Raw genomic sequence first — 13,511 nt, forward strand, 5'->3', positions numbered from 1 at the left:
CCCCCCCCCTCCACCCCCACCGCCTCCCCCGCCGCCGCCTCCTTCGGCCCCCCAGCAGGTCCAGCTGCCCGTATCCCTGGACCTCCCTCTCTTCCCCTCCATCATGATGCAGCCGGTGCAGCACCCGGCGCTCCCCCCGCAGCTGGCCCTGCAGCTGCCCCAGATGGACGCGCTGTCTGCAGACCTCACCCAGCTGTGCCAGCAGCAGCTCGGGCTCGACCCCAACTTCCTGCGGCACTCTCAGTTCAAGCGCCCGCGGACCAGGATCACGGACGACCAGCTCAAGATCCTGAGGGCTTACTTCGACATCAATAACTCCCCGAGCGAAGAGCAGATCCAGGAGATGGCGGAGAAGTCGGGCCTCTCCCAGAAAGTGATCAAGCACTGGTTTCGCAACACGCTCTTCAAGGAGAGGCAGAGAAACAAGGACTCGCCCTACAACTTCAGCAACCCGCCCATCACGGTGCTGGAGGACCTCCGCCTGGACCCGCAGCCCTCCTCCCTGGAGCATTACAAGGCGGACGCCTCTTTCAGCAAGAGGTCGTCTCGCACCAGGTTCACCGACTACCAGCTTCGGGTCCTGCAGGACTTTTTTGACACCAACGCTTACCCCAAAGACGACGAGATCGAACAACTTTCCACGGTTCTCAACCTCCCAACCCGGGTCATCGTGGTGTGGTTCCAGAATGCGCGGCAGAAAGCGCGGAAGAGCTACGAGAACCAAGCCGAAGCCAAGGACAACGAGAAGCGAGAACTGACGAACGAGCGGTACATCCGCACCAGCAACATGCAGTACCAGTGTAAGAAGTGCTCCGTGGTGTTCCCCCGCATCTTCGACCTGATCACGCACCAGAAGAAGCAGTGTTACAAGGACGAAGATGACGATGCGCAAGATGAAAGCCAAACCGAAGACTCCATGGACGCCACCGACCAGGTGGTGTACAAGCACTGCTCCGCCTCCGGCCAGACGGACGCGGCCAAAAACGCCACGGCCCCTGCGGCCAGCTCTGGCTCTGGGACGAGCACCCCTCTGATTCCGTCGCCCAAACCTGAGCCCGACAAGACCTCTCCCAAACCCGAATACCCCACAGAGAAGCCAAAGCAGAGCGACCCCTCTCCCCCTGCTCAAGGCACCAAGCCGGCCCCACCCTCAGCGTCCACCTCCTCGGACCCACCGCCGGCCTCGGCGGCCCAGCCCCAGCCCCAGCCCCCCAAGCAACCCCCCCTGATCGGAAGGCCTCCCTCGGCCTCGCAGACCCCGGTCCCGTCCAGCCCCCTGCAGCTGTCCATGACTCCTCTGCAGAACAGCCTACCTCCGCAGCTACTCCAGTACCAATGTGATCAGTGCACCGTGGCCTTCCCGAGCCCGGAGCTCTGGCAGGAGCACCAGCACATGCATTTCCTCGCTGCTCAGAACCAGTTCCTTCACTCCCCCTTCCTGGAGAGGCCCCTGGATATGCCCTACATGATCTTCGACCCCAACAACCCCCTGATGACCGGACAGCTGCTGAGTGGCTCTCTGGCACAGATGGCACCCCAGGCGGGTGCCTCCCACCCCGCGGCGCCCGCCACCGTGGCTGCTTCCCTGAAGCGGAAGCTGGAGGACAAAGAGGACCACAACTGCAGTGAAAAGGAGGCGGGCAACAGCGGCGAAGACCAGCACCGCGACAAACGCCTGCGGACCACCATCACCCCCGAACAACTGGAAATCCTCTACGAAAAATACCTGCTGGATTCCAACCCCACCCGCAAAATGCTGGATCACATCGCCCGGGAGGTGGGGCTGAAAAAACGAGTCGTGCAAGTCTGGTTCCAGAACACGCGCGCCCGGGAGAGGAAAGGCCAGTTCCGGGCCGTGGGGCCAGCCCAGTCTCACAAGCGGTGTCCCTTCTGCCGCGCCCTGTTCAAGGCCAAGTCGGCCCTGGAGAGCCACATCCGCTCTCGGCACTGGAACGAGGGGAAGCAGGCGGGGTACAGCTTGCCCCCCAGCCCTTTGATAGCCACAGAGGATGGGGGGGAGAGCCCACAGAAATACATCTATTTTGATTACCCGTCCTTGCCACTAACTAAAATCGACCTATCGAGCGAGAATGAGCTGGCTTCGACAGTGTCAACGCCCGTGAGTAAGACGGCAGAGCTGTCTCCCAAGAACCTGCTCAGCCCTTCCTCCTTCAAGGCAGAATGCCCCGAGGACGTGGAGAACCTGAGTGCCCCTGCCGCCGAGGCTGGGTATGATCAGAATAAAACGGATTTCGATGAGACGTCATCCATTAACACAGCCATCAGCGACGCCACCACGGGCGATGAGGGCAACGCCGAGGTGGAGAGCACCCTGGGGAGTTCTGGAGACGGGAAGCCAGCTTTATCGCCTAAAGAGCCGAAAACTCTTGACACTTTGCCAAAAACAGCAACCACACCCACCGCAGAGGTCTGCGAGGAGAAATTTCTCTTTTCTCTCACCAGCCCCTCGATACATTTCAACGATAAAGACGGTGACCATGACCAAAGCTTTTACATCACGGATGACCCCGATGACAACGCCGACCGCAGTGAAACGTCCAGCATCGCTGACCCGAGTTCCCCAAATCCTTTCGGGTCCAGCAACCCTTTCAAATCCAAAAATAACGATCGACCGGGTCACAAGCGTTTCAGAACTCAGATGAGCAATCTGCAACTCAAGGTTCTCAAGGCATGCTTCGGGGACTACCGCACCCCCACCATGCAGGAATGCGAGATGCTGGGCAATGAGATCGGCCTGCCCAAACGCGTGGTCCAGGTGTGGTTCCAGAACGCAAGGGCCAAGGAAAAGAAATTTAAAATCAACATAGGGAAGCCTTTCATGATCAATCAGAGTGGAACTGAAGGCACCAAACCAGAGTGCACCCTGTGCGGGGTGAAGTATTCTGCCCGCTTGTCCATCAGAGATCACATCTTCTCCAAACAGCACATCGCAAAAGTGAGGGAGACCGTTGGGAGTCAGCTTGATCGGGAGAAGGATTACTTGGCTCCGACCACCGTGAGGCAGCTGATGGCGCAGCAAGAACTTGACCGTATCAAGAAAGCTTCAGATGTGCTGGGCTTAGCGGTGCAGCAACCGAGCATGGTGGACAGCGGCCCTCTCCACGGCATCAGCCTCCCGGCAGCCTACCCGGGCCTCCCTGGGCTTCCTCCCGTCCTTCTCCCTGGAATGAACGGTCCATCCTCCTTGCCCGGGTACCCACAGAATTCAAACAGTAAGTCACTTCAGTCTAATCAATTAGTAATGTTAGGCAGCTGATCCCATATAACTAAGAACAGGGTACATTTTAAATCGCTTCATTTCAGTGAGTGAAGCCATTAAATAATTTCAAACATATATTTTGAAATTGGCTAAAATTAATAACCAGGAAGTAAGTCTACCTGAACTTATGCAGAAAAATAAAGACTAGCTAGGTCATAGCTAGTCTTAGAAATCTATTCATTATTTATATCATATCTTTATGTCTTAGAAATGTTCCTTTTATAGAATCATTTCAATATTGTTTTCAAATGGCATTTAAGCACAAACATGTGGCATATTGTTTGGTGAACATACTAAGAGAGTGAAGCATTAACTAATACATTTATCAGTATCTTAATTTATATTCTTTCCAAGGGAGGCTTTTTTATTTGTTTTTTGTTTTCTCTCTCTCACATGCCTGGAAGGTCAAAAGTTAAGGGCCTCTAGCCACAGGAATTCACCCACAGTACACCTACCAGTCAATAAAGCTTATCTTTAGTTTAACTACTAACAATATGACTTCTGGGACAATTTTTAATTTGATTGTAAAGATTTTGGACAATAAGATTTTGATTTTTGTAGCAGCCATTGTTGCTTAGTATTTAAATGAATGTGCAACCTTAGAGGTATATTAATATTACTCCATGCCCTCCTACACCTCGCTCTACCCCAGCCATATAATTAAGTCAAACAAAATTATAATGCTTTCTGAGGCAACCCCAGAAGATGAATCCAATTCGGTGCTTATTAAGAGTAATGTACTTTGTGCAGGTTCAGAACATTTCATGAATGAGTAAAGGTATGCGGTTCCATTAGGTTAAAACAGTTGAATACAGTGAGCTAGGCAAGGACATAGCCAAACATATAACAAATGTTAAATGTTTTATATGTTATATAAAAGTTATATATTATGCAAAATAGAAAAAATGGTTCTCTTATAATTTCTTCTTTAAAGTAAGTTTTATTTTTCAAATTAACAGTGATATATTTTTTTTCTTTTTGAAAGGGGATTTTGACATTATAGACTTATCTAGAATTACATATTTCTAGAAAGTTTCCAAAACACATTGGATAGCTTTTTTATTTACACAAATTGAACTTTTACATAAATGTCAAACTTTTCAATCTCATCCTTTTTTTAAAATTAAATCTTTATTGTTGAACGTATTATATATGTTCCCCTTTTCCCCCCATTGACCCCTTATAGCCCTCCACCCTCTCCCCTGCCCCAGGCCTTCACCACCCTATAGTCTGTGTCCATGGATTATACATACATGCATACTAGTTCTTTGGTTGATCTCTTCCCACCCACCCATCCTCCCCTGCCTTCCCTCTGAGGTTTGACAGTCTGTTTCATGCTTCTGTGTCTCTGGATCTATTTTTGTTCAACAGTTTATTTTGCTTATGAGATTCCACATATGAGTGAGATTATGTGATACTTGTCTTTCTCTGGCTGGCTTATTTCACTTAGCATAATACTCTCCAGGTCCCTCCATGCTGTCTCAAAGGGAAGAGATCCTTCTTTTTTACTACTGCATAGTATTCCGTGGTGTACTAGTAAATGTACCACAGCTTTTTAATCCACTCAATTGCTGATGGGCACTTGGGCTGTTTCCATATCTTAGCTATTGTAAATTGTGCTGCTATGAACATAGGGGTGCATACATTTTTTTCTGATTTGTGTTTTCATATCTAATTTTTTGAGGAAATTCCATACTGTTTTTCCATAATGGCTGCACCAGTCTGCATTCCCACCAGCAGTGTACTAGGGTTCCCTTGTCTCCACATCATTGCCAGCACTTGTGATTTGTTGATGGTAGCCATTCTGACAGATGTGAGGTGATACCCCATTGTCACTTTAATTTACATGTCTCGGATGATCAGTGATTTTAAGCATTTTTTTCATGTCTCTTGGACATCTGTATGTCCACTTTGGAGAAGAGTCAATTTAAGTCCTTTGCCCATTTTTCAATTGGCTTGTTTTCCTTTTGTTAAGTTGTGTGAGTTCCTAGTTTGGATATTAACCCTTTATCAGATGTATCACTGCCAAATATACTGAGTGGCCAGATTATTATGATCTCTGAATGCATAATAATCTGGCCACTCAGTGTCTTGTGTGTGTATGTGTGTGTGTGTGTGTGTGTGTTGTATATATGAGGGATATATATATGAGGCCTGGTGCATGAATTCGTGCATCGTTGGGGTTCTCCCACACAGTGGGCTCCCTTTTCATTTTGTTGGTTTCTTTTGCTGTGCAAAAGCCTTTACTTTGATGTAGTCCCAATGGCATTTTCACAGATCTATGTTTTCTCCTTAGTTTTCTTTGCCCTAGGAGATGTATCTGCAAACATATTGCTATGAGAGATGCCTGAGGTTTTGCTGCCTGTGATTTCTTCTAGGATAAAGTTTCACTTTTTACATTTAAATCTTTTATCCATTTTGGGTTTATTTTTGTTTATGGTGTAAGTTGGTGGTCTAGCTTCATTTTTTTGCATGTATTTTTTTGCATTATTGAAGAGACTATATTGACCCCATTGTATGCTCTTGCCTCCTTTGTCAAATATTCATTGAACATAATGGTTTGGGTTGATTTCTGGGGTCTCTGTTCAGTTCCATTGATCTATATGTCTGCTCTTGTGCCAGTACCAGGCTGCTTTGATTATAATGGCTTTGTAGTATAATTTGATATCTGGCATTGTGATACCTCCAACTTTGTTCTTCTTTCTCCAAGATTGCTGCGGCTATTCGGGGAGGGGGAGGTCTTTTTTGGTTCCATATAAATTTTTGGAGTATTTGTTCTAGATCTGTGAAATATGCCATTGGTATTTTAATAGGGTTTGCATTGAGTCAGTAGATTGCTATGGGGAGTATGGACGTTTTAATGATGTTAATTCTACCAATCCAGGAACACTTATTTATATCTTCCTCTCTTTTTACAACGTCCTGTTGTTTTCCAAGTAGAAGTCTTTTACCCCTTGGTTAAGTTTATTCCTAGGTATCTTATTGTTTTTGTTGCTATGGTAAATGAGATTGTTTAGTTTCTCTTTCTGAGAATTCATTATTAATGTATAAAAGTGCCATTGATTTGTGGGTGTTAATTTTGTATCTTGCTACATTGCCGAATTCCTTTATTAAAAAATCTAGTAGTTTTTTGGTGGAGTTAGGATTTTCTATGTACAATATCATGTCATCTGCAAATAATGAGTGTTACTTCCTTCTTTCCAATTTGGATACCTTTTATGTTTTCTTCTTATCTGATCACTGTGGCGAACAGGAGTGGTGAAAGTGAACATCCCTGTCTTTTTCCTGTTTTTAGGGGACATGATTTTAGTTTTTGTCCATTGAGTATAATGTTCACTGTAGGTTTGTCATATATGGCCTTTATTATGTTGAGGTATTATCCCTCCATTCCACTTTGCCGAGAGTTTTTATCAAAAATGGGTGGATTTTTTTAATGCTTTTTCTGCATCTATTAACATGATCATGTGATTTTTTTCAATTTGTTTATTTGATGTATCACATTTACTGATTTGCGAATATTGTACCAGCCTTGCATCCCTGGGATAAATCCCACTTGGTCATGGTGTATGATCTCTTTAATATATTGCTGGATCTGATTTGCTAATATTTTGTTGAGGATTTTAGCATCTATGTTCATCAGGGATATCGGCCTGTAATTCTCTTTCTTTGTAATGTCTACCTGGTTTTGGAATTAGGATAATGCTGGCCTCATTAAAAGAGATTGGAAGTGTTCCTTCCTCTTGGATTTTTTTTTTTTTTTTGAATAGTTTCAGGAGGATAGGTGTTAGTTCTTCTTTGGTAAAACTCCCCCATGAAGCCGTCCTCATCTTTTCTTTTCTTTCTTTTTTTTATTAAATATATTTTGATTTTTTACAGGGAGGAAGGGAGAGGGATAGAGAGCTAGAAACATCGATGAGAGAGAAACATCGATCAGCTGCCTCCTGCACACCTCCTACTGGGGATGTGCCCACCACCAAGGTACATGCCCTTGACTGGACTCAAACCTGGGACCCTTCAGTCCACAGGCTGACGCTCTATCCACCGGCCGTCCTCATCTTTTCTTATAAAAACAAAATACGCCATATGATCTCAGGAGATATTCCTATTTTAACTTTTACCTTGGGAAATGTGAAACAGTGGCACCACGTGGCCTATTGGCTGTGGCCAGTTCGCCTGGCTCCCTGTCCTGAATGACCTGTTGGCATTAGGGAAGCAGGAAGGGTCTGTACACATAGAGAACGTTGCCCCTTCCTTGAACTGTCACCGTGTACTTCCCCCCCCCGCCCCGCCCCATTAGACTTTGAGCTTCATTATCTAGATATTCCTGGGGCCTTAAATATCAGCTACAATTACGTGTTTTGTACATTTTAATTGTCAGAATTGCTTATAAGAATAATGCAATGGCTATTTTTGCATATTGCTTATAAGAATAATGCAATGGCTATTTTTGCATATGACTATCAGTTTCTGTTCCTACTTTATATGTCACTGTGATTATTAATTGACACCTAGAAAAATGTTTTATGTGGAAAACGCTTGTGATTGGTTATATAAGAGTTTTCCCACATAAAGTATAATGTGAAAAACTGAACAGTAATGTAAAATTTAAAATGTTAAATAAAATATTGGGTAAAATAGAGGAACATCTGGTACTTTGCAGGCACTAAGAACACTCCAAGTGTCTGTGGTCATTGATGGCTGTGTAGTCGCCCCTCTAAATAGTGGTCAAAGCATCTTGCTTTCCTCTCCACGGGATCAGAGGCCTTTGTTTGGACAATCAGTCCTTGGCAGACAGTCCTATACGACAGAAAGTGATCAGGGTAGGGAGAGAAGTTTATAAGATACTTAGATACCCTAACCCAGTGGTCGGCAAACTCATTCGTCAACAGAGCCAAATATCAACAGTACAACGACTGAAATTTCTTTTGAGAGCCAAATTTTTTAAACTTAAACTTCTTCTAACGCCACTTCTTCAAAATAGACTTGCCCAGGCCGTGGTATTTTGTGGAAGAGCCACACTCAAGGGGCCAAAGAGCTGCATGTGGCTCGCGAGCCGCAGTTTGCCGACCACGGCCCTAACCTTTCTCCTCATTCAGCTCAGCTTAAATACAGTGTGTCTCCTCCCCTGACCGTGGGTCCAGTTCATAACTACCCGAGTTGTGGGAGGACGTGCAGGCAGGCCGTCTGCAGTGAGCAGTATCCTTATGCATCAGACACCGAGGACCTCAGTGCTAGGTGTAGGTGTACCTGTTGCTTCATTAAATCCTGGACCAAAACAGATTGGAGAGTGTTATAAAAAAAATAAAGAGGGTGTGTGTGTGAACATACCTACTGCAATTTCTCATGAACTGGTTTTTTAATTTTTATTTTGATAGATTTTAAACATAGCACAGCAGCTTACCAGCAGGGCCTCGTCTGAGAGCCTGCGTTCCCATCCTTCCCTGTGGTGGGTAAAGCTGAATATTTTAGGCATCTCGCAAGGGGAGCTATGCTTCTCCATCTTTCTATTGTATTCTTTCTCATCACTCAAATACCTCCTTTGCTTTATGGGAGAAATAGACATATCAGCAAGGTGAAGTCAAAAGGAGAAAATTACTTCATAAGTAGAATGTTTCTGTATTTCTCACAATAATTTATCTACATGACTAAACTTTGAGAATATGCCCTGTTCATCTTGGGCCCATTTTAATGGGATTTTAGTTATGCAAAAATCTCCATTTTAAAAATACTCTATCCCTTCGGAGGTAAGTTTGAAGGTTTTGACCCTAAAGAAATCACTAAAAAGGGACTCCATTAAGTATGAGCTGTTCCGTAAAGCAGTAAGTCTGATTCCAAAGGCTACTCCTGTGAAGGTGTACATTCGTTGCCATGGACATGTTCAGTTTTAGTATTTACCAACCTCTAAGTGTCCTGGTTTAAACATATTTTTTATTCTTTTTTGGGGCAGAAGCGCTGTTTACCAGCTCCTATGCTCACAAAACTTCCTTGCCTCACTTCCAAGAAATTGTCACATTATTTAGTCTTTCAAGATCACGAAGGCGGCCCTCTCGGGGGTAATGCACATCACGTGTGCCCTCGCTTTTAAAGAAAAGGAATTATTTTCTGCTTAAAAAATTTTCCACATTTGTCTTTTTCTATCACGATCATGTGCAAAAAGGGTGAGTGGTGAAAAATATCACAAGCCTGTACGCCTGGAAAAAATTAGAAAAGTTTAAATTGACATTTTATCCTTGAGTATGTTAGCTTCCTTTGGGGTGGGGGGGGGGACTCAAGATGAATAGAGACTTGATTTTCTATTTTTAACATATTTACTTTATCGTTTTAAGCAGTGTCTGATTTTTATATGTTCCATTAGTGTTTGGAAATACTGCCCAACCCAATTTCCTTAAATGGAACTTCAGAACATGCCTTGTGCATTTTTCTCATACTTCAGTGTAATTTACTAGCACAGTTGTGGTAAATCTAGATAAGAGTAAGTCTTTAGTAATTTTATCACAATTGTCTGTGGCCCTGTGTATATAATTAGTTTTATTTTCACCTCCAAAATAAATTTTCTCTCTAGGAGACCTAGATCAAAGAAGCATGGGGAAAAGGAACCACATCTAAGTTCATTGTGAGACAGGTTTTCTTCCAGAAACATTACTGTGGGGGAAAACCAAACAAAATTATGGTAGTTGATTACCTGTACGTAAACTTGAGTCTCTTAGTAGGAGTTAGGGAAACAATGCATCTGATTCCACACTGTGATCACTGTTCAGTTTTCCTCTTCTGTTTCTGGTTTTCCTATATCAGTTGGCTACTGACCTTTTGACTACCAATTTTTACAGGCTTATGGCTTTTACTGGTAGGCCCGATGTACATGGTTCAGTATCCTGAATCTGCATCTCTTTCCTAAAATTTTCAGCTGATTATTTAACTCTGCTTAGTCCTCAAGATGTCGAATTCTTAGAAATCCCTAATAGTTTTGGACTACAGTAGTAGGGATTTTAGAAGACGATTGCATGACCTTTACTTCATTGTATGACTTCTTGCTAGGAACCTGTAGACCCTTTCTGATCGGAAAGCCTACTCAACAACCATTGCTATTTTTTTAAGTCTCTTAGTTCCTTAAAATTTTTCTTAAATTCTCATGACACAGAGGTGAGTGAGCCAACAATTTCCTTAGATTTATGGGGAAAAACACAGGGGGAAAGGGATTCAATTACTTAGTTGAAGTCTCATTGTACTAGACTTAAAGGTAAGGTTGGCTTTATGAGGAGGCAAAGAAGCTGGCTACCAACATGGTGTCATTCTAACATGCAAGGAAGGCTCTGTTGTCCTTAGTAAAGCTTCTTCCTCCTGGAATCACTCATGCCTGAAAGTCTGTAATTAGATAATAATTTCTTTGACTAAATGTATTATCCTCTGTGAAATGTAAAATAACACAGAATATCATAGTGGGAAGAAACCTCAATCTAGTACTGGTATATACGAAGCCTTTTCAGAAATAGATGTATTCATTTTTTTTTTTCTTGAAAATAACATTTTATGCAGAGGCAAATAGAAGATACCAGGCATAGTGGTATAGGAGTAAAAGCAAGGGAGTTGAGGGTTTGGGCCCCCAAAAGCAATTCCATTAAGTCACAATTTTGTCTAAGTCCCCAGAATCAAGCAGTTTATCATACTAAATTGGAAGGATTAAAGACCAGGAAATTTACTCATTCATTCTTACCATACCTGCAAAACTTAAGTCATTTTAAATTTATTTCAATGGTGCAGGCCATTTTTCTGTAAATCATGGATACTGTTATCAGTTTCTCCCCAAAACACAATGTTACTTTCAAGGATTTGTTTTCTTCTTTCTCTTTTTTATGCTATAGCTCTAGTAAAACATTTTCTTAAACAAGAATTTTAGCATCTGTCCTCACCACTGAAACAACTACAGGACTTATTTCAGAGCAGGTCAGGGATGAGTTGGGTTTGGTAGGTTACAAAGAAGAGCAGCTGGTAGAGAGCTAAGCTAATTGACAGGAATCTGGTAACAGTGAGGGTGATCTTTGAGGACTAGAGCACCTTGAATTGTACGCTAAGCCTAAGAAAAGCTTTCTGGGCTGGGTAAAGTCAATGAAGACACTGAAGTTCCTTCTAGCTACAGAAATAGAAACAGGCAGTCTTTGTGTCGCTTCAAAACAATTTTTTAAGCACCCAAATGCTGCATTTAGCATGGAGGTAAGATGTTGACCAATCGTCAGAAGATGATTGTCTTAAATCTCTGATCATTCTCTCTACAACTATGCACCAATAATTTAAACTCCACTCACCTTCTGTCTGATTCATTCTCCCAGTAGGCCTCCAGCACAGTCCTTGTTCTGATCATGCAGCGGTGAGCCGTCCCTTGATCAATAATGAACCAGCACCCATCCTGGAGGGGGAGCGCACTGGATCCTCCATCCCAGGGTTTTAAGGGCAGAGATTATAGGGGAGGTTCGGGGAAAGATTTCAACAGCCCAGTGGTTCTCAACCTTTCTAATGCCTCGACCCTTTAATACAGTTCCTCTTTGTTGTGGTGACCCCCAACCATAAGATTATTTTCGTTGCTACTTTATAACTGTAATTTTGCTGTTATGAATCGTAATGTAAATATCTGTTTTCCGATAGGCGACCCTGCTGTAGAGCCTAAGGCCATCGGAAAACACAGATACTTACCTTACGATTCATTAACAGTAGCAAAATTTCAGTTATGAAGTAGCAACGAAAATAATTTTATGGGTGGGCGTCACCACAACATGAGGAACTGTATTAAAGGGTCGCGGCATTAGAAAGGTTGAGAACCACTGCTAGCCCGTTCAGTAGCTTTCCTGGTGCGTCCATTCAGAGTTTTGGTCTCCACTGATGGACTGGCCGGCACTAGGGCAGGGGGTCACTATTCAATGCAGCTGGTCCTGCTGCTTATCTGGTCCTGGAGCTGAAATACAACTGAGGCCTCGATGTTCTCTCTAGGGAGGAGAGGTCAGGGGGTCCCAACGGCGATATGCTAGGGAAGGAAAAGCCCAGGTCCCACCCTATAATTGGTTGTCCTTGTTAGGCACCTGGGGCTTTCCATCCTGGTGACCTTCTGTACCTGGCCCATCATCCTTGCTCTTCTTCATGTCTGTAACTGCCTGCGACACAACCAACTGAGCCACCAGGACAAGTGGGTGCAACCATTTTTTAATACAAAAAGCGAAGCCTGAAGAAGCATTGTGTTGGGGCAAGGGGTTGATAAAGTTGAGCCTTAATATCTCCCATTCCTGTCAAGTACTCTGTTAGCCAAGCCGTGGGCATGGTAACGAGGAGCTTGCCCTGCCCCCTGACAAAGGAATCATCGCAACCATGCCCAGTCCTCACCACGAGCGGCTGTCATCCCACTGCCGCTGGTGTCTGGGTCTTCATGGTCATTTACACCTGCTGTTAAATTAGCTTATCACCTTCTTTATTCAGTGTAAATGCACTTGTCCACTGGAACTTAGGCAGATGGACTTCATGGAAATTTTTTTATTTTTTAAAATTTCTTTTTTGATTAAGGTATTACATATGTGTCCTTATCCCCCGCCTTGGAATTTGATAGCTAATTTTTTGTGAACATGGTAATTATCAGCCTGTTTGAGTGAAGGAGAGTGGGTCTGCCTTCCCAGGGGTAGAATAAAAATTGGTTAAAATGAATGAGTAGAAATCTTGCAAAGTTTACCAATATGGAGATGTTCTTTTTCTCACCTTCCATCTTTCATACTATGAGAGAGCCTTTGTTTTCTGGGTCCAATGTTGCTAAACGATGCAGATGTCATTCCTTGAGTTACGGTGGGGGTTAAAACGAATATAAGAATTACGACAATCTCAGGACAGCTGGTGCAGGCAAATTTCCGAGTGTGCGTAATAGATCTTTGGGGATGTGGCCACGGCCGCCGCAGCTGAGTTCTGTTTGGGGTTAAGCGTCAGTCTTCCTGTGACTCCATGCACTGACGGCGTCATCTCTTTGTTGTCGTTTTCAGCTTTAACGCCTCCCGGTGCAGGCATGCTTGGGTTTCCCACTTCAGCAACTTCGTCTCCTGCCCTGTCTCTCAGCAGTGCCCCCACCAAACCGTTGCTGCAGACTTTACCACCTCCACCACCTCCTCCTCCTCCATCCTCTCTGTCAGCACAGCAGACCGAGCCGCAGAACAAAGAATCTGAGAAAAAGCAAAGTAAGCCAAACAAGGTCAAAAAAATCAAAGAG

General features: G+C 44.2%; 1 protein-coding gene across 1 annotated transcript in view; it reads left to right on the forward strand.

Annotated features, from left to right (window-relative positions):
- ZFHX4 (zinc finger homeobox 4) overlaps positions 1-13,511 on the forward strand; it is a 190,943-nt gene that overhangs the window by 173,469 nt on the left and 3,963 nt on the right. The window contains 2 exon segments of the mRNA XM_080646986.1: positions 2-3,233; positions 13,288-13,511. The exon segment at positions 13,288-13,511 is cut by the window's right edge and continues 3,963 nt beyond it. Of these exon segments, the coding sequence (XP_080503112.1) occupies positions 2-3,233; positions 13,288-13,511 (3,456 nt within the window).

This window comes from Plecotus auritus, assembly GCF_963455305.1.
Source record: "Plecotus auritus genome assembly, chromosome: 11".
Taxonomy (NCBI): domain Eukaryota; kingdom Metazoa; phylum Chordata; class Mammalia; order Chiroptera; family Vespertilionidae; genus Plecotus; species Plecotus auritus.